Source organism: Martes martes, assembly GCF_963455335.1.
Source record: "Martes martes genome assembly, chromosome: 2".
In the NCBI taxonomy this organism is placed as follows: Eukaryota; Metazoa; Chordata; class Mammalia; order Carnivora; family Mustelidae; genus Martes; species Martes martes.
Window position 1 is genome coordinate 174,077,735 of NC_137889.1, and position 22,112 is coordinate 174,099,846.

Genomic DNA, 22,112 nt, shown 5'->3' on the forward strand with positions numbered 1-22,112 from the left:
AATAGGACTACGGGACAAGTAAGACTTAACTTAGCCCTATTTCAGACCACGGTCTCATACATGAATTAACCATGGGTATTCTACTCACGTTGAAGAGCTCCATAAAAACAATCCATGTTTTAAGATAAAAATAAATTTTTTTTTTAAGCCAGAAGATTCAGTTCTATTATATTCATCATATTTTGGTATTAAAATTTGGGAGAAGGATGCCGCTGATGAGGTGGAGGCCAAGGGAAGCATCTCTTGTCTGTAACCTCGATAAAGTGTTTCTCCAGAGGGATGGACCTCATTCTTGTGATTTGTGTGGCTTGACTGTGACTATCACCACGGGGAGGCTCAGGAAAGCCGCTCTGAATATCCCTTCAGTAGACAAAAATCTGTGACTTCCGAGTTTTGAAGACGGTCTTAGACCCTTACACCTGTGGTCTTTCTAGGTGTTTCGATTCGCAATTTTCTTAATCTGAACCCCAGATGGGAACGGTCTAGGAAGTGAACTGTGTCAACTCCTTGCCCCCTTTAGAATTATGTATGTTATAACCTCTCTCCTTTCTAGAAAATGGGGGAGGCACACTTGTAACTAAATAACTAAAAATACAGAGAAGGAAATGACATATCACCTAATTTTAAATCTAGATGAAGAAAAACGGTAAAAAAAAATGTGAAAATTTTCAACTTAAGCAGTGACTTGGAAAATCACCTCTCCTTGCAATTCTAGTTGACTTTTTTTAAAGAGGAAGTTCTACCTATTTTGCTGGTAAGTCCACATAAAGGCAAACAGGCTTCTGAATAAAAGGCAAAAAGTTTGCTTCAATCTCTGAAGTGTATCTGAAAACTAGAATTCCTTTTTTTTTTTTTTTAAACGAAAGCATCATTTTAAAAAGAGCATAGAAAACTGGTTGTGGTTTTTAAACAGCCCCTTCACCATTGATTGTTGGTAGCAAAACAGGCATTTTTCAGGAGATGACTTGGAAATGCTAAAAAAAATTTAAACTGAACGTACATTTTAAAACATAGTAACAAAATCTACTTGTGATGAAGAGTGTCTCTGATCATAAAGTTATAGGCTTGAGTAAAATAGCTGTTTTTAAAAGGGGGAATATGTACTACTTATTTGTCCCAATTAGCAGTGTGTGACTAATTTGGGGGAGCTCTTGACAAGCAAGCTGTGAAGTAATTCTCAGGTTTAAGTACAGGGGCAGTTACCAGAACACAGGGTGTGCTATGTACGGCAGCGGGCATCTCTAGCGGGAACTGGTAGAAAGAACCCAAACACAGGACAAAAGCTGAGCCTATGTACATTACAAAAGCCCATGCATTTATCCGACAGTGGTATTCCAAACATCTCCACGGAAGCACTGGGGAGCTCACATAAATATCTAAGCATAGTTTTCTTGAGAGAGAAAACATTAAGATAAAATGACAGCACTCAGTCTTCAGCAGAAGCCAGATTTTTAGAAAAATCTAAATGATGAGGACCCCTCATCAGAAATGACAGAGACATACATATAGTTTAAAAATCAGTATCATAATGACAGAGTCACATAACCACGTGTGCCTTCCAACGTGAACAAGTAAACAAGACAAACAACAAAGAAGCATTTGTAAGGCCAAAGGTGCAACACCACAGGTTTTAGTAGCAAATGCCTTGAAATACTCATTTTTGCAAATCACTCTTATATTTGAAAAGTCAAGCATGCAGATCTTACAGCAGAACTGGAGGTAAACTTTCTCTTAAATTTCTGGGCAAATGGCTACTGAATGAGAAATACACTTACTGAACGTCTTTGGCAAACATTTCTCGAGACAATTTTTGACACAAACACTTGTTAATGTCTTGTTTAGAAATTTTGCTCAGGAAGGTGAGTCAGTTCCTTAGAGAAGAGTGCTGGTTTTGTTTTGTTTTGTTTTGTTTTGTTTTTTCAGCATATTCTGAAATCTAAGTCTGGATATCAAGAGTCCCTATAAATTATTACCACTTTAGAGTTTTCTCATGGTTGGTCACCTTGTGGTATAGCCAATAAATCCCGTTAGTTACAGCCCCAGAGTAGCGGCATAAGAGTACTGACCAAGTCTCAGTTTAAGAAAGCATTCTGGCAAGATACAAGGTCATTTTCAATTTCTGCTTACAAAGACTTAGCAAATACTTTAAAAAATCTGAAAGAGATGGAGTTACAGTAGAGTTGCACAGTGCTTATGTCTAATATACACGAATCTGATGGTCGATCAACTAGATGAGCTCAGATCCACTTTCGCCTTCCGGGACCAGACTGGAATTGGTCAGCAGATCCGGTAAGACCTGGGAGCTCTCCTTCAGAGTCCTAGCAGCCCCTGCCTCGCAGCCCCTGTCCCATCACCACTCCTCGGGTCTCTGCTTTGTGGTGTCGTATGCTCGAATCACCTCAGACTGTGACACGATTCCATTCTCATCTTGTGAGAAAGCATACCCATCTGTAAGTTACAGATAAAACAGAAATGATCATTGTGAGGTCACCGGGACTCTCTGTTCTTCTGAGTGGGAAGGACTCGGTTTCTAACTTAGGGCCCCTCTATGGCCCTCCTGCCTTCAAAAGCATGCGTGAAGACACTTTTTTGTATGTCTGGAAAAGATGCCGATTCAACCGCACCATGAAGAGTGGGCTGACCGCAGGCTGTCAGCTGACATTCTCTGAACTCTGCCCCCAGATGAATGAGCAGGTGCTCTCAAAACCCCTTGGCTCTCCTCTCTGCATCTCAAATCTAAGCCGTCCACTTTTTGCTTCCTGGCTACTGGGTGGGGGAGGGGGGTGTCTAGTCTAGTGGGCACATATACTTCCATCCAGGTCAGAGGCATGAGACAGAGGGAAGAATAAAAGTGAGAAGGAGGCAGAGATAAACACCCTGACTGCCAGTACTGGAAAATCTTCTTTCTTGGGACGACACTGTCCTTGGCTCTCCGCGTCTACAGATACATTCCCTCATGCCCCAGCCTGGTTGCGGACAAGCAACGACCCCCAAAGGGGTCACATCTTTAGAAAAGGCCTCTTGAAGCATAAAAGGCAAAAGCATTAAACACGAGTATATATAAATGAAAATAAATTACATGTGGAAACAACATGAAACAAAAGATATATTACTAACACAAATACATTTACTACAGGGCTTTATATATTATATTCTTTTTTAGATCCTTGAAATGTTAAGAGGGCCTGATACCTAATAATTTCTTACAGCTCGAAATATTCATAAATATTTTTGGAGGGGGGAAATATATGTTTCACAGTGCTGTCCGAAAACTGAAAAAACCCTTGCAAAGTTATTCAAGTCGAAAAGATAACAATACAGAGGGAGCTTTTAAGAGTTAAGATTTATTTCACTAGTTCTTTTTAAGATTTAAGGAAGCAAGGGGCATGTGGAAATATTATTTCTTCAAGTGAAAGCAGCAAGATTTGAAAATGCTTTGTCTTGTCTGCTGTAAGTGAGATGGCTGTGGTCAAAGGTTTCTCTGAGCACCAGTTATTTATGTAATGGGTCGCAAAGAAGCAAAACAGGCAATAGGTATTAAGTTTAAATAGTTAAATATTCCTGCAGTCAAAATGCGGCTCTCGTAAATGCTAGGGCAGAACGGCAGAGAATTTATTTACGAATCCGAACTCAGATACTTACGGAGCAGGTTTTGTTGTAATGATTCCGACCGGTACAAGTTCACATGGTTCTTCTTAAAGACGTTCTTGAGTAGTTGTGCCCTCTCCGTGAGGCTGCCGAGCAGGTGCAAATGTGTGAAATGAATTATCAACTCGGCAGAGACCCCACCATGCCCACAGGACCACCAGAGTGAGTTCGACTTAAACAAAAGATTGCTTGAGAAGTCTGGAGTCTAGGGTTTCTTTTTACCCCACTTTCTCAGAGGGCAAATGAGATTTAAAGTAGTTAGATGCTCTCAAGGCCAGTTTTTCCCATAGCTAAGGAGAGTTTTGTTCCCAATAATCCAGCCCAAAGATTTCCCCACCCACCCCCAGTTATCTTTAAGTCAAATGGGGATACAGACCCTGTACAATATGGTTAACACGAAATACAAAGTCGGCTGTCAGGATTATTAACTTCTAAAATCCTGGTTGACTTACTGCGTGAAGTCTTAGCATTGTATTTTTGGAATCACAGAAATTATTACCATAGATCTTCTTCCTACTTTGCACATATTTTGGTGTAAGATAATAACTTTTTAGTTATGTAAAGAAATCCTCAAAATTACACAAAAAAGAAATTTCATAGACTTTTTCACTAGAAAAGTTCCATTACCACTCCAATATGGTATGAAATGTGTTCCTTAATGTCATTAAAAAAAAAAAAACAAAAACCCAAAACCCTATTTTCAGAAAATACTAGGTAAAATGATATGGAAAAATATCTTTTTTTCAATAAACGTTTAGAATGATCTCCACAGAAACAAATCCATGTAATTAATTATGTAACTTCTAAAAGCACACTGCAAGAAATAGTGCATCTGTTTTTTTCCACTGCACGTAGAATGATGTCTCCCACAGTAGGAAGCCAATTATTTGTCAAATAAATGAATTCGAGCAGTAATTGTGAAATGCACTTTAAACATCACCAGTCCTCCCAATCATGCCATTTCTCTGGTGGTTGATTTCTAGAACTTTGCTTTGATATCAAAGAACATAATAAGCATAAAGAGCTACTAAGTAACCCACATGTGTTAGAGCAAATGTTCATGCAATTTTGTTTTAATCACTGGAGTGGACTCAGTTGAAAAATTTCCTTCTTGTGTTTTTCCCACTATAAAAGTTTTAGTTAAATTGTTCTAAGTTATGTCAGTTCTGTATTTTGCCAAATTTTTTGAAATCCTGAAATGGAACCATTTTTATCATATACAAGTAATAAAAATAAAAGGATCCTCTGCAGAAGGAACTCAGAATTACACAAACATTCAGGCTTTTGCTGAAGTAAAATATTTAGAAATGTTGACATTTCTACTTATCTTCGACACATATTTTTTAAAGTCTAGGGACATTAACGGGTGTTTAGTAGACATAGTTCATTGTCACTGAGAATTAGCTACATTAAGGCAACAAAGCTAATTAATCTAAAACTCCAGTGGTTTTGCAAATAGTCGTAAACCTTGTTTTTGCCATGAAATAAACAGATATCGGGAGTGAGAAGGGACCATTTTTAGAGACACTTTTCTTGCTCTATTCCTAAAATAATCTAACATTGCAGACCTGGGGCCCCCAAGGAACTCTAAAATCTGTAACTGCTTTGAGGAAATCGGCAGCTTTAGCAGCAGGTGGTCTGATTTTGTTAGCAGAGCATTGGGATGGGGTGCTGGGAAGTCTCTGGTGTGTACGATGGAAACGACCACAGACATCTAGAGGACGGCAATGTATCATTATGTAGCTGCTTCTTTCCCAGATACATTTTCCAGGTTTCAGGCTGGCCTTGCTACATGCATAATACTTTAATATTATAACATTCAATGTTAAGAAGGGGGACGTGAGAATTTTATCTTTCATAGTACGAAACTTACATGTATAAGATAATGCAGGTCTGTTTTGTAATGGTTCATATGAGGCTATGCTTTTATTCAGCTGTTACATCTAGGTCAAGTCTAGTGTTCAAAAAAAAATGCAGTAAGAAAGCTTCTTTCTTGGGAAAGGAGCGCAGTACTGGGGACAGAGAATGGGCTTTGGAGTCTTAACTGTAATTCTGAGTCTGTTACTTATTAGCTGGGTCGCCTCAGGCAAACCTTTCTTGGTCCTCTCACATCCAGAGGAGGAGGAAAACCCCTAACACCCCCCCACCCCTCCACCCCCCCCCCCCCCCCCCGCCGGCCACCAGTGGGATTCGAGGAATTGTATGGCTTCTACCATAGTGACTGACACTTAGGAAGGAAGCACTCAATGAACGCTAGTCCTTCCTGCCTTTACCCCTCTCCCAGCTCGCAAGGAATTGATCATATAAAAAAATCAACGAGAACAGAGATCATCACAAAACAGGAGATAACTTTGTGAGGATCCTTTCTGATACCTTGGCTTAGAGTCAACATCAGCTCCACACGTGATGTCTTTTGCTGTGTATGAGTTTTAATTTACAATGCCCCCACTCCACTTCCCTGGTAGGAAAACTACTAGGTTTCTGTTGTTTTTTTTTCCCCCTAAGCTACGCTGAACCTCTTGCTTTACTGTTCATAGGGCAGAGTCCCTCCTATGAAATAGAAATGTCATTCACAGGAGGGTGCTTAATAAATAATAAGTGATGATGATTGTATTTCTCTACCTTTTGGGAACTGCTCATCATTTCAGAATTACGTAGTTCTAGGTCCTTGATATTTATAGGTACTGCTGTTACTCTCAAGTCACATTACATAGTATATTGGGAACATGTTACCCTTAATAGACATGTTAGAAGTTCAGTTTTTCTTGAACAGCTTAACACGGGACAAGAAGGAAAAGACTTTAAAGAACCTTCTCATTAAAACCCCACCATAATCACGACTCTTAGTCAGTAGTGTTAATTTTGTGAGGACTTTCATTTACATACCAAGCTGTGCAAGGTCTAAATTTGTTCAATGCAGTAATGAAAGTACCACTTAAATACCGTTACCTTATTTCCAAGCCCACTAAAATGTTTCAACTTAGATATTTGGTAGCAGTAAGGTATTGTAATGTTTTAAAATAATAATTTTATTAATTATTTAATAATTAAATTAATAATTTAAAATAATTAATTTTAATGTTTTAAAATAATAATTCTATTTAGAAATACTAAGTATAGGTAAAAACCCATTTACTGTCCTAGAACATATTGTCTGAAGGTATTTTCAGTTATTTTTGAAGAGTGGTAAATTTGCAATTGTTTTGGTGTTGGGTTGGCAAGCTATTTTGGTGGAGTCATTAAAATGGATCTCCAGAAAGTAAGGGTAAAGGTCTATTTAGTAATGGCTGCTGATGCTTTGCTGGTGTATGTCTACAGTGAGATATAAAAAATTATGACTCTCCTCCTATTTGTCTATCTGTAAAATGCAGTGTTTCCCACACTCACGAAAGACATCCATAGGTAACTGTCTTGTCTCCCATGAGCCCAGTGTCTACAATTCCTTATTTTAAAGCATTAGGTTTTTGAATTCACTTTTGTTTTTGTTATTGTTTTGTTTTAGAAAAGGTAAGATGTTACAATTCATAGATGTATTGCCCCCCCAATGAGATCTGAGAGGACTATATTCCAAAAAATTTGTATTTCTGCTATAAAGTGTATGTTTACATTATAGAAAATATAAACACTATGAATGCCTTTATATTTATAGAACAAATGGTTTAGGTTTTTTCCCCAGCAAATGTTTGCTATAAACCTATGGGAAAAAAATCGAATTTCAAAGGTTTTTTGTTTTTGTTTTTGTTTTTGTTTTGCATTTTGGAATTGTAGATGCTATGCTCCCTAGTGTTGGAGCCTATCCACAAAAACAGGGTTTCATACCATATAAGGTGTTTTTTTTTTTTTTTAACTTAAATTCAATTAGCCAACGTATAGTACATCATTAGTTTCAGATGCAGTTTTCAACAATTCATCAGTTGCCTGTAACACCCAGTGCTGTGATGTGATGAGCACTGGGTGTTATATAAGTTGTTTTCTTAGCCAAAAATAGTAAGCCATTGCTACACAAAGATCAGAGGTAAGGCCTGCATTTATTGTCCCAATATTTAGACTTAAACTGATTTCTACCATAACCCAAGGTTCAAAAAGCAATATACTGTACTTAGATGATGAAATACATCCCCCCCCCCAAATTTCAGTGTAAAATTGGAATAAATGTATCTAATTCACTGGATAGTATAGGGAGTGATATACTATTTCTAAGACTTTTAACCAAAATGTTGCAGTTTTGCACATCAGTAAACATGAGAAATAAATGGTTATAAATGCTAGTCTGGACACAGTGCTTACAAGTCCGAATTTCTCTGACACAGTGTTCAGAGGAGATTGAAAAAAATGGGGAATGATCAATTTACAAGACTGCTTTGTTCTATCTAGGATGAAGTAAACCAGTGTTACTCTGGACATGACTCATTTGGGAAATGTAACCTATATAATTCTATGCTCTTATGTATCGTATTTTTATTTAACTACCCGTGGGTCAGTCATCTCTTTACCACCCACTACTCAGCCATCCTTTCACCCACGCATTCATTCATTCATTCATTCATTCCTTGGTTCATTCTCTGGACCCTTCAATCACCCATTCGACAAATATTTATCAAGTGCTACTGTGTTCCTGAGTCTGTGCTAGGTGTTGGGTTGCAGGTAAGACTAAAAAGGAGGCCTCTCCTTCAAGGCGCTCAATCTAGTAGGGGAAACAAACACACAGGATAAACAAACACATCATAATACAATGCAGTAAGTATAATTATAGAAGCATAAAGAGCTTCTAATGTTATCTAATGTTATCTCAGAAAAGGTAAGGTGATGCACTTGAGTTGAGGTTTGAAAACTAGGAATTGGACTGCCCCATCTATGGGGGGGGGGATCAGCTTCTTGACAAGGGAACAGCATGTGCAAAGACTGGGAGGCAGAAAACAACATGGTATTTTGGAACGAAAATAAGTCTGATATCACTTGACTACACAGAAATCACAATTGCTTTCTCTTTGAAAATATAGATAAGATTAGCTACATTTTTTGAAAGTTTACATCAATCTCATTCTCCAAGTCTCCTAAAATAATCCTGGCAGTGGGGTGCCTGGCTGGCTCAACTGGTAGGGCATGCGACTCTTGATCTCGGGGTTGTGAGTTCGAGCCCCACGCTGGGTATAGAGATTACTTAAAAATAAAGTCTTGAAGGAAAACAAACCTGGCAGTAAAACCGATCTGACAATTCCCAGCTGCTCTAGGATGTCACTGTTTTGCATGTTTTTCTTCCTTTACAGATCCCTTCTCTTCCCTCCCCCTCCAGCCATCATCCAGCAGGAAGGCACTGTGGGCATCATCCTTCTGGTTATGGATGGGCAGCAACAGCAACATGGGGTATGTATTATACCACAGGTTTTCATCTGTGGCCTTCAGCTAAGAGCTAACGCATTTCTGAGTTCTTGAGAAAAGCTGAACAGCTATTTTAGGCAAATAAGGCAACAGCAGGAAATCTGTCTGATGCACTTGCTATGGAAAAGTTGGTCATTTATGGTGGAATCCACTATATTCCTTTCAGGCTCGCTCTCTCTCTCTTTTTAAGTAATCTCTATACCCAACATGGAATTTGAACTCACAACCTGGAGATCAAGAGCTGCATGTTCTACCTACTGAGACAGCCAGGGGCCCCTCTCATTCAATCATTCATTTATTGTTATTTTTAAAAATATTACTGTATCTATTTTTTTAAATTAACATATACTGTATTATTTGTTTCAAGGGTACAGGTCTATGATTCATCAGTCTTACACAATTCACAGCACTCCCCATATCACATACCCTCCCCAATGTCCATCACCCGGTCACCCCATACTTCCCACCCTGCTCCGCTCCAGCAACCCTCAGCTTGTTTCCTGAGATTAAGAGTCTCTTATGATTTGTCCCCATCTCTGGTTTCGTCTTGTTTCATTTTTCTCTCCCTCCCCCTATGATTCTCTGTCTTGTTTCTCAAATTCCTCATATAAGTGAGATCATATGATACCTGTCTTTCTCCGATTGACTTATTTCGTTTAGCATAAAACCCTCTAGTTCCATCCATGTCATTGAAAATGGCAAGATTTCATTTTTGATGGCTGCATAATATTCCAGTGTGTGTGTGTGTGTGTGCGTGTGTGTGTGCGTGTGTGTGTGTACACACACCACATCTTCTTTATCCATTCATCTGCTGATGGACATCTAGGTTCTTTCCATAGTTTGGCTATTGTGGACATTGCTGCTATAAACATTGGGGTGCATGTGCCCTTTCAGGTCACTACATTTGTATCTTTAGGGTAAATACCCAGTAGTGCGATTGCTGGTCATAGGGTAGCTCTATTTTCAACTTTCTGAGGACCCTCCATACTGTTTTCCAGAGTGTTTATTCATTTATTTTATTTTTTTTTAAGATTGATTTATTTTAGAGCTGGGAGTGAGAGTAGGGGGAGGAGCAGAGGGAGAAGGAGAAGCAGACTCCCCGCTAAGTAGGGAGCCCTGATGCTGGGCTTGATTTCATGATCTTGAGATCATGACCTGAGCCGAAATCAAGAGTCAGATGCTTTATTGACTGAGCCATGCAGGTGCCCCTCTGACTTATTTTTTTTTTAATGGTGGGGACTACCTTCATCACAGCATCACTGAATCTTTAGGACCAAGAGGTCACTACACCACAACCTCAGCATGGGTTTAGGAATCACTGAAGTCACCTATAACACACGACAAACCAGGAGAACTAAACATCACACGCGGGGCCTAACTAAGGTTTATGAACATACTTACAATATATATTACAAATATAAGGAATTGACTCCTAAGGGTAGTAGTAGTATGTTCTTTCCCTAATGGTTGTCAGCAAATAGTTATATTCACAAGTTTGTAAGCTAGGATCCTAGCACATCCTTTTTACAGCTGGAGTGAAAGAGAGAAAAATTGACTGAGTGACACTTGGGCCAGACAATGGACCTGGCGTAGACGTTTAGATGAAGGGACAGAGATGAGGGGACGGTGGAGGGAGGAGAATACTCATAACTTTGACAGCTGACATTATCATTTCCATCCTGCACACAGGGGCACTGACAGAACTCGGTCAGGCTGGTGGAGGCTGTTTTTGCTGCTGTCTCCAGGGGCTCCGGAAGGTGCTTTGTGACTTCCGACTGAGAACTTACTCTAAGTCCCAGTTTCCTCATCTGGAATGAACAGGGTGACTAACTCGCACAGGACTGTTTCGGGGAGTCCCGCGCAACTGCGTAGACGGCGGGATACGCGCATCACCTAGCATGTAGTGAACGCTTGACACACAACGGACTCTGCCCTTTACGAGAGGGGCGTGGACTGGTGTGTGAGTGACCAGTGCCCCCCGGCCTCAGGCAACTGAGGAAGGCTGGAAGCCAAGGTCTCAGCTTGAGTTCCTGGTCTGAGACTCACTGAACTGTGTCAGACCGAGTAACAATAGCAAATCGTGATGACAGTAACAGACACGGGAGCAAAGCGTTTCCTCTGGTGTAGACAAAACTCCAGCTCACGGTAGTGTGACTGAAACTGGTATTATCTTCCCAATTGTGTTCTGTCATAGACTGTGTTCAAACACTTTTAATTTCTTTCCCATAATGCTTTGTGAATGCGGTCAATTTGATTAGGTTTCTGATCCTGCTGTTGTTGAGGGGGTGGTAGTGAGCCAGGGACTTGGAAGACATAATTCACCTCATAGGTGACACACGCCCAGGTCAGTTCCGAATACATGCTAAGTGTTACTGTTGTGCATGTGGCTCTAGATCAAGCTCTGATTTTCACTGTTATTTTATTACGGATACTGTTTCAAGCTGAAAGACTTTTTTTCTCTTTCATTTTAATAACACAATAATATTTGTGACAACCATTTATTTAAAGCTCATTAAGAACAAGACACCAAGATACCAGCTTTATTGATTATATCTTATTTAATTCTAAAAACTAGCCATGGGAGGTATTATTATCCCCATTTTATAGATAAGAAAACTGAGCCTCAAGAGCACTGAGTGACTGGGCTAAGGTCACAACATAGCTTAGTAGCTTTGCGAGTGACAGATTGGATTTGAATCCACAACTCTCTGATTCTAAAATAGGTCATCGACCCTGCCAGCTCCACGTTAAGTGATAAATGTAAGTTTTAGCCCTTATTTCTTTTTTTTTTTTTTAAAGATTTTATTTATTTATTTGACAGACAGAGATCACAACTAGGCAGAGAGGCAGGCAGAGAGAGAGAGGAGGGAAGCAGGCTCCCCGCTGAGCAAAGAGCCTGATGCGGGGCTCGATCCCAGGACCCTGAGATCATGACCCGAGCTGAAGGCAGAGGCTTATAACCCACTGAGCCACCCAGGCACCCCTAGCCCTTATTTCTAACCCTAGTAAAACATAGAGTTCACTTGGGAAAGAACAAAAAAGTATTTTACCTTTTTCCCAGCACTACTGCCCCTGGGTCTTGGGACTTCGCTTCCAGCTCCTGAACTTCGTCTACTAATGTTTTAAAAGCAGTCCTCTTGATCCTGGGGGGTGGGGGTGTGGGGGGGAGGATTTGCACGTAAATCTTTGTGTGAAGACGTAACACTTTACAAAATTGGTTTGTTATCGTGCTGCTAGGTACAATAGTAACCAGAGAATGGGCAATCATTTTTCAATAGAATTCACAAAATTACTGTAATTTTGAGCGTTATGTAATTATAGAAACAAGTCTTAAAAGGCATGCTTTAGTTTTACAATATTAAAACTCTCATAGTTGTTAAATAAGCATCATGTAATTAACTTTAATTATATCTTTTTTTTGTGGGAAGAGGTAACATTTCAAAACTGACAATCCTTGAGAAAAATTAGTAAAGTTTTAGTTTCTTTCATGCTATAGTGCATATAGGCTTTGAAACAGGCAGGCAAAAACCCTTTTTCCCCCCACAACTCTTGTTCATCAATAAAACAAATACGTGTTTTGAGATAACAAAATTTTCTTCTATCTTGAATAGAATTTTGAAGCTGATTTCTAAGAATGTACTCTTTAATATTAATTGAACCTACTTGCTTTCCTTCTCATTGTCTTGACACTAATTTCCTAATTCCTCAATCACTCATTTCTTCTTTATTTACATATGCAGAATTAATTAATATTAATAATTCCTACTTGGTAAACTGTACATTCTCGACCTGATGTTACAACCGGAGAGGTCTGAGGAGTAACATGCATCTGTATTTCGATGTATATAACCGAGTACTATACTTACACCTTGTACACCACATCAAGAAGCAAAGAAGCCACAGGGATAAACAACAGGCCCATCCAGAAGACGCCAGAACTAAACAACATGGCAGCCTGAGTAAATGATCAGAAACAACATACATCATTCATGTTCATGTTCAGTTTTTATAGGATTTTAAGTAAAATAATTAAAACTCACTCTGCAAGAGGATATACAATGACTTTAAATCCAACCTTGTGCACAATTTGGAATTAAAAGCCAAATGTGTTAGAACGTGTCTTTACTACATCTATTTCCCACCCTCCCCTTAAGCAGCTAATACAGCAAGGTTTTATCATGTGCCAAATCTTTTCATCCTTCCATGTGAGATTTTTATGACTGTGGTCAGTACGTAGAGTAATAAATGTTGACCTTCTCTTACAATTTAGAATATCAAAATCAAGCTTTTGGAGCAAGTTTCAAATATACTCTGGCTTCCATTCTCTTATAACATGTAAAATAAATCCTAGCTGGAAACTAAATTTACTATTCCTGGCAAAAAAAATTAACTTAACTTTTGTAAAATATAACATTAAAAAATCATCCACATAAAACACGATACAGTATAATCAAATTAAGATATCTATGATATTAGGCAGACTAATCTTAATTTTTGTTCAAGAATTTACATAACTTGTATCAGTATGTCCTGTTACTGCAAAAGTCAAACCAAGTATCCAGTGTGTAAAACCCAAATAACAGTGTATTAAAAATAATTCTAATCATTCCCTTGTGTTAAATACCAAATCACTATATCAGAATCTTTTAGGTTGCAAAGAAAATGATTCTATGGTTAAAAAATTAATAAATCTATTAGCTGTTTGCAATTAGAATAAAAATCCCTCTGTATGTAATTAGATCCACAGAGTTTAAAAGGAATATGTCATACAATAAAACCAAAAGACATATTTTGTTTCACTTTGAGGCTATTTGTTTATCAGAATAAATTTGCAGTGCCTGTTTAAGTGCATAAATGTATTGGTATAACTCCATTAGATAGCAGCCAACTACTGCAAACACCATTTACACTCTGCTCAAATTCATAAGGATTTTTTTTTAAACGAGGTGTGGTTCAGAAAATAAAAATGACCTAGACTTTAAGTCTTACAGGCCAATACACAGTTACACGTTACAGTCCTAATCAATCAATGCTTATCTAATACAAAGATTACTAATTTTGAGGTTACCTATTCATTTTGATTTTCAACTGAGGACCAGGAAATCACTTAATTTTTTTTTTTTTTTCATTAACATGGGATCATCGACATAGACGGTCAGCTCAAGGATGCTATGGTCTTTTTTCCCCCCTATATAGGATTAAAGAACTCTGAATCATGTTTAAAGTAAAAACATACTATTACAAAAGAATTTCAGAAAATAAATGTGGCCACGTGGATTCAGTGAAATAGCACCTATATTCTAGACACCAACAAGACGAAAAATATTCACATAAAAGTCACTTTATTTTATAAGCAAAACATGATCTTCAACATGTTCGCTGACATCTTCAATAGTGAAAACCAACAATTACAATGTAATAGGAAATGTCTATCAAATCACTGGGTTTTGTTTAGATTGAAGGAAGCTTTTTAGTGAGGTAACAACTGCAAACACACACACACACACACACACACACACCATCAAAACAACAACAACAACAAAAAACAAACCCACACCAAAAAACAAAAACAAAAACAAAAAACCCACAAAAAACCCGACCACATTTCTTTTTCCATCTGGGGGGGGGAAAAGGCAGATAAGATTTTAAGTCCCACAACTGAAAATGCCTCCTTTGCTTGGCGTAATTTTAATCTATTTTAACTTAGGGGCAAAAGAAGAAAGATTTACGCTTGCCTTTACCACCTTGTATTAGATGTCGCTGGTGGAAAAGGCAAACGTGGTGTGGAGACTCTGGGCTGCTAATTCTGACCATTGTGATGTTAACTATGAATGGGGAACAACGGGCGCCCACTATTCAGTCCACCAGCCTTTGGCTTTACAAATGAACAACATGAATTGAGGGGAAAGAAGTTTTTCTGCATCATATCTGAAAGCCTGTCAGATTTTTTTTTTTCTTCTGCAGAGTTAATCCAAACCTAAAAGATTTAAAGCCGACATTCGCATTAAAGACAGAGTCTCTTTGTATTTTTTGGAAGAAGAGGGGGGAGAAAAAAAATAAAATCCCACAGAGGTATTTCCTTCCTTTCTGTACAAGAAAGCTCCCCCTCCGTCTGGAGAGACCATTTTTGTCTCTAACTTTTCACATCTCGCCACTCGCAGGCAGGTCAGCTGGGGGAAAAGCGCCTGATCCCCGCAGACAATGCGGGTACCGGGAGCAGCCTGTTGGGGCCGGGCGCGGGCTCCCTCCAGAGCGGTTTGTAAATTGCTCCGAACGTGGGAGACTGGTGGGCCCTGCCAAGCGGCCCCCACGGCCCCCTCCGCAAGGCCCTGTGAAACCAAATGGAATCTGCCACAAATGCGGCTCCCAGGGGACTTGCGTCGCCGCAGAGCCGGGAACGTGGAGGGCACAGGCCTGCGCGGGGAACAAGCAGCGCTTGTCTCCGCGCAGCAGCGCCGGCTCGCCGTCCCACCATCCGGCCGTCCGACCACGCGGGCTTCCAAAGTGGACTCACGCGGGCCGGAAAACGCAGGTTGCGGAGGAAAGAGGAGGCATGGTTGGGAAACTTCCGTGTGAACTCTCAGAGAAAGCACATTTGAGAAAACATCAGCATCTCTACATCTGACGCAGGCCAAGGGGCTTGACCGGCTAAGAGGGGCTTCCCTCCTGACCCACAGGAGGCGGTCCCTTAGCACCTAGTTCCCACACCAGGGAGAAACACTTCTTTCCCGTCAGAGCCCCCAAGTTCAGTCTCCTGGGAGAGGGACTTTAAATGTGCTGCCCGTCTACCCAGCTTCAGCGTGGAGGTTCTTTCCTCTACCCTGCCTTTTCCACATTCAAGGTCAGACCGGTGCACTATGACTCTTACTCCTCAGACTATCTCCTTGGGCCCTGATTGGAGCAGGCCTGACGATAAACAGCCCTGAGGAGTCCTGGCACTGCCCTCCCTTCCCAGCTCTGACTCTGCTTCTTCAGCTGGAAAGTAGACTAAGAATTAAACCTCATGCTGTTTGTAGAGGAGCTCCTTTTACTCCGGACACTGATTAACAACCTTTCCCTTCTTCACTTAATTTTCAAATTTCTTAAAATACCTAGATATTTCTCTCTAGCGATCTCTTCTATGAGCTTCAAAGAAGGACATTTTTGTCACAGTATCAAAATTCAGTGTAAGTCAGCTTGTAAATGTCACAATGTATGTTCATCTCAAGACTGAAACTGACCAAGGTAAGGGACCACTAGTAAGTTGCCATTCATCTCTATTTGTTAATTTAGGAACTGAGGCAAATTATCTTTTTCATAAAAATTATTAGACTGTCGGGGCATAATAATTTAGGAAGGGAAAATTATTCAGAAAACAGTGCTGTAAATCTTGCTTAGTTGTTTTGCGGAGGGGAGGGAGGACAGCTAGATAAATTAATATAAATTCCAGGGAGGTGAAGAGTTCATGTCAATAATAACAAAAAAACCAAGGAGTGATTATTAAGTGTCTAGATAAGGCTTTATAAAAGGGCTTTTTAAGCTTAAGAACAGTAAAACAAAAACAAAAGTTATAAGAAGAAATGCTTTAAAGAACGGATTCATAAAAATGTCTAAGTTCCCCATGTTCTAAAAGAACATAACTAGAAAGTAAATGATAAACAAGAAACTGGAGAATGAATGACTGCCACAAATATATGAAATTCTGCATTCATACTGGATTATAAAAATAGACCATTTATCTTCATAAGAACAGCTAAGATCCCAATAAATAGGCAGAAGACCAGAGAAGGTATTCACAAAAGCAGCAGCAAGTAATCAATAACATGGGAAAGTGTTGTGCCTCTGTGTCGTCATAGAAACACTACAGATTAGATCAGATTGAAACAATTCACTATCACAGCTGGTGTGGGAGAAACAGCTCTTTGTAATAATTTATATTCCTACTGGCAATATACTCGCCTTTGGGGAAAGTATTTGGCAATGTGCTTCAAGGGTATAAACATTCATTCCTGTTAATTTGATAATTTAATTTCTGGAACTATGTGTTGAAATTTGGGACAGCTTTTGCATATAGGTTAGTATCCCATGAAACAGTTCTGTGGTTACTAGTCCTGAGAGCATAACCCCCCAAAAGCATGTTATGGCCCAAGGCTTAGTAAAGGTATAAAGAAACCACAGCAGCACCCCCTTAAGAGTCACACGGAAAACTAGCATATTTGAGGCTTTGAGAAATTGCTATAAAGAACCCTACTGAACAGTTATTTACTTATTTACTAATTGTTTTATTTAAGTAATCTGTACACCCAGCCATCGAAATGATGACCCTGAGATCAAGAGTCATAAGCTCTGCCAACTGAGCCAGCCAGGCACCCCTGAACAGTTTTTAATTTTACTTACTTAATTAATACATTTATTTATTTTTAAAGATTTTATTTTTATTTATTTGAGAGAAAGAGAGGGGAGCAGGTCAAAGGAAGAAGCTGACTCCCCACAAAGCTGGGAGCCTGATGCGGGACTCAATCCCAGGACTACGGGACCATGACCTGAGCTAAAGGCAGTTGCTTAACCAACTGAGCCACCCAGGCACCCTTGAACAGTTTTTTAAATCAAGGTTTCCAAGTGTATTTATCCACATGGAACGCTTTTGCCACATTCTGCTTACTACACATCCCTTGGAACTAATTCTGGGGAATGCAAATATTCAATGTGGGTTCTTTTAAATAGGAAAACATCAGTGAAAATGAACAGGACACAATGCGGCTGGTTACAGAGATGTACATCCATATTAGAGTTTATTATTCAAGCTGTTCAAGATGCTGTTCACAGACTGTAATTATTAGAAAACGGATTGTCTTAAAGAGCCCTAAATAAAGGGAAAGGTAAAATATCCCAGCGGTCTGTCAGGAGGCTTCTGTTAGCATGTAAACACACTTCCTGGAAAGGTTGGTGGTTTCTATTATCTCTACGGGGATCAATCACAATCCCTTAGCAGTTCTGGGATTCACAACCTATTCCATGGCTTCCTGCTATCCTGAGGGTACAGTACAAAATCCTTAATAGGATTTCAAGACCTCACCTACTTGACTTCTGTTTGCTTCCCAGGAGCCATCGCTTAAGCCAGCCCCCAGCTAGCTACACATGTGTGTTTCAGTTCTTGGAAAGTGCCCATGCACACTCTTGTCCTTGGGCCCTTCCATCTCTGACCCCCTGTTTCATTCTCCCATTGGATGGAACCTTCTTCCTTAGACTTGGGTGAGCTGACCTTACTCTGGGCTTCCATTTGGACGGCACCTAGCCCCCATTTTCTAGTTGCTCGTCTGTCTTCCTGTTAGACCATACTCTTTAGAAGATGAAGAAACGTATCTTGAGTTCTCACGACCAAAGTGCTTAACCACCAGGCAGGTGCTCAGAAAAGGGCTGTTTACTAAATAATTCTTACAACCCAGTGTTGGGAGAGATTGAAAGTCGGAAACACCAGAGCCTTGGGACTCTGCTCCTGAGATGTGGCGGTGATACTTGGCTTGGTTTTCTTGAGTTCTGGCATGGAGTTATCCTGGGAGCAGTTATAACTAGGTGTTTATGTGATCTGGGGAGGTGGGAGAAAAGGTTGATCCAGCTCCTTAACCATCCTTTTTCAACATAGGTTGTCTTTTCTGTTAAAAAAGCAGAGCAACAGGGGCACTTGGCTGGCTCAGTCAGTAGAACGTATGACTCTTGACCTTGGGGTTGGCGGTTTTGAGATCCATGTTGGGTATAGAGATTACTTAAAAATAAAATCTTAAAGCAAACAAAGCTGAGCATGATGCATTAAAAATGAGGTATGTTAAACTATCTCCTTCCCCATCTGAACCAACAGAAATATTTCAGTGAATCAGGGAAAGTATGATAACTGGAAATGACATTTTGGTGGGGGAAGTTGGGAAAGTATACAGAATGGGCAGGAAGAGAAGGAAGGTCTCCCACCAACATTAATGAAGGCTTTTATTAACTACATGAATACTTTGCAATGTCAAAAAAAAAAAAGAAGAATATATCATCCCAGTCTTCCCCATCTCAACAAATACAAACTTTATCCTTCCAGCTGCTCTGGTCAAAAAGCTTATGAGTCATCCTTGCTTCCCCCCTTTTCTCCCAAACGGCACATCCAATCTTTCACAAATTCAATCTGCTCTACTTAATAACACAATCCACGTCAATGTTCAGAGTAGCATCATTCACAACAGCTAAAAGGTGGAAATATCAATAAACAAATGGAAACATTTAATAGATAAATCTATAGACTACATGCAATGGGATATCAGTCTAAAAAAAATCTGGACACATGCTACAACAGATGAACCCTGCTAAATGAAACAAGCTAAAAGAAGTAAGCCCGACACAAAAGGACACAAAGTGTATGATTCCATGTATCTGCAGTGCCTAGGATAGGCAAATTCAGAGACCGAAAGTAGAACAGTGGTTGTGGGCGGGGGGGGGGGGGGGGGGTTGGGGGAGGAGGGAACGGGGAGTAACGAAGGCATATGGAGTTTCGGTTTGGGATGATGGAAAAGTTCTGGACATGGGTGGTGGTGAAGGTTGCAGCACATTAAATGTACTTATAATGCCACCGAACTGTAGACTTAAAAGTGTTTAAAATGATCAATGGTAAATTACGTACATACGTGTTTATCAAATAAAACATGTTTAAAAAATTACAGGTATTCCAAGAACAAAAATCCTCTTCCCCCGCAAACCCAGACTCTACCCACTACATAGCCCTTCCACCCTGGTCTGACTTCCCACCATGTCTTCTCATCTCTGCTCAAGGTCACCTTTCTTTTTTTTTTTTTTTTTTAAAGATTTTATTTATTTATTTGACAGACAGAGACCACAAGTAGGCAGAGAGGCAGTCAGAGAGAGAGAGGAGGAAGCAGGCTCCCTGCTGAGCAGAGAGCCCGATGTGGGGCTCGATCCCAGGACCCTGGGATCATGACCTGAGCCCAAGGCAGAGGCTTCAACCCACTGAGCCACCCAGGCGCCCCTCAAGGTCACCTTTCCAGGGATGCCTTCCATGACCATGCCACTTAAAGTAGCACCCCATTCCCACATTAATTCTTTCTATGCTCTTCCCTATGCGACAGCTCTCCATGGCCCTTGCTACCATCTGGTGGGCCACAGAACAGATTTAGATTTTTGTCCCCCTCCCCTTCCTTCTTCCCTGGAAAATATAAGCACCTGTGGCCAGGAGTTTTCTCTTTTGTTCACCGCTATATCCCCAGCAACTAGAATAGTCCTTTGACACATAATTGTTGAAAGAATAAATAATTTAATCCAAGTTAAGGGCACAAATGGAGGGTAAAAAAAGACTGGACTAGTATGTTAACAGTGATTACCTTTGGATAGTGGGGTAGTGCTACTTCTCTCCTTTTCCCTCTATTTTCCAAAGTGTACTTAATGACTCTAAGCTACTCCCATAAATCAGAATTATGAATTTTACTTTATAAAGCAGAAATATCATCAATTTTCACTGATATGAGAAACATTCAAGATAGTTATAATAAAGCCACTATTTTCAACCTGACCCTCACCTCTCTTTCCACATTTAGGATTATTTTCCTAGGCTCAGTTACATTCATGCAGAGAAGATGTATTTTCTTTTTCTTTTTCCCCAAATGGTTCTCTAATTGGGAAGAACGGACGATTCAATAGTGATTGTCCCCTTTAGGAACATGGTATGTTTATTTATTCAACTTTAAAAAAAAAAATTCTCTCATTTGTCTCATTTTCTGGCTTTCTTCTCACTACCCCTATATGTAACTGGCTGAAGTCTCTCTTGTTGCTGTGAATGGGACCTTGCATTTTCTTTGTGTAGGAGGGCTTACTTTTGAAGATTGAGGGCTTTTCCAAGGGAATTAATAAGTTTTGGGAAAAAAAAATCCAAACATGTATTATAGATAGCTTATATATCCCATTATGAGCTTTTTTTGGATTTGGTCAGGAGGGTGTCAGACCAAGAGTGTAATTGTTCTTTCTGGCCACAGTACCTTTGAACTATCTTGGTAGAGCAACCCTGCCTATACGGGGATCCTCACATCACATGACCTCCCACTTCTTTTTTTAAAGCCATTCATCAAGTTATGAGCTCACATAACGCCTCTTGCTGCCTCCTCTGTCTCAGGTAAGCCTTCTGGTGTCCCCTGGAAGCATCTTCTTCATGAAATCATTTTCATTAAAAAAAGAAAAAAAATTAGTGCTCAACTACAGGTTTTTAGGTACTGTTTCTTTTCATACAAATTTTCTGGGTCTTTCCTTCAGTGACTACCCATCTTGGGTAGTCTAGTTCAAAAGTTCCCTCCAATAAAACCCAACGACAGAGGAATGCACATGCCAAGTTCTACATTCTGGTGTTTATCCCCGAGAAAGGTCTCTGATGTCTTATTTTCACTGAAAAAAATTCTTGCAATTTTTCAACTCTATCATATATTCATGTCAAAATTTAAAATGTTTTTCATCCCTGACTAGTTTATTATTAGCACTGATTTATCATGTCCTCTGACCCAAATTTTTATTCTATGGTCTCAGGTACTTTCTAGAATACTATATATTCCTTAATGAAAAGCCATCCACCATGGCTTAAAGTAATGATGTTAATGACATTAGAGTAGATTTCTGTGACCCAGGCTTTGCTTACCTTTTCAGTTCTAGCTCCAACCTTTCCCTCCCATGGCCACCCCAACTCCTTCTTTGCTTGGACTGTTTTCTACTTGGAGAATCCTTCCTGCACTCGCCTTCTTGGACAGCATGAGGAACGGCAGTACCAAGGAACTATCTAAACTCTAGCCTGGGTTTTGAGGGTCCTGTCCTCTGCTAGCCCCTGGGCATCCGATCACAATAATTAGCATCCTTCATTATAATTACCTTTGATCTGTTGTTTTATCCACAAAACACAACCTCCTCAGGACGACTCTCTCTTTTTCACCTTCAAACCACTAACATTCAGGATAGGAATAGAACCACTAACATTCATTGATACCCAGGCACTCTGTAAATCTCGGTTGTAGTGAGCTGCCTGGGCTGTTCTACAGGATGAATTATTAGTTTCCCCATAAAAACAGACACGGCAGAAC

The 22,112-nt window shown here is 39.8% G+C and overlaps 1 protein-coding gene across 1 annotated transcript in view; it reads right to left on the reverse strand.

Annotated features, from left to right (window-relative positions):
- Nucleotides 1-857: 857 nt before the first annotated feature.
- ATP8A1 (ATPase phospholipid transporting 8A1) overlaps nt 858-22,112 on the reverse strand; it is a 227,811-nt gene continuing 206,556 nt past the window's right edge. The window contains exons 34-37 of the mRNA XM_080797542.1: nt 12,894-12,982; nt 12,078-12,170; nt 3,643-3,734; nt 858-2,448 (exon numbers count right to left, since the gene is read on the reverse strand). Of these exons, the coding sequence (XP_080653668.1) occupies nt 2,351-2,448; nt 3,643-3,734; nt 12,078-12,170; nt 12,894-12,982 (372 nt within the window). The 3' untranslated portion in view covers nt 858-2,350. The remainder of the gene's footprint in view (nt 2,449-3,642; nt 3,735-12,077; nt 12,171-12,893; nt 12,983-22,112) is intronic.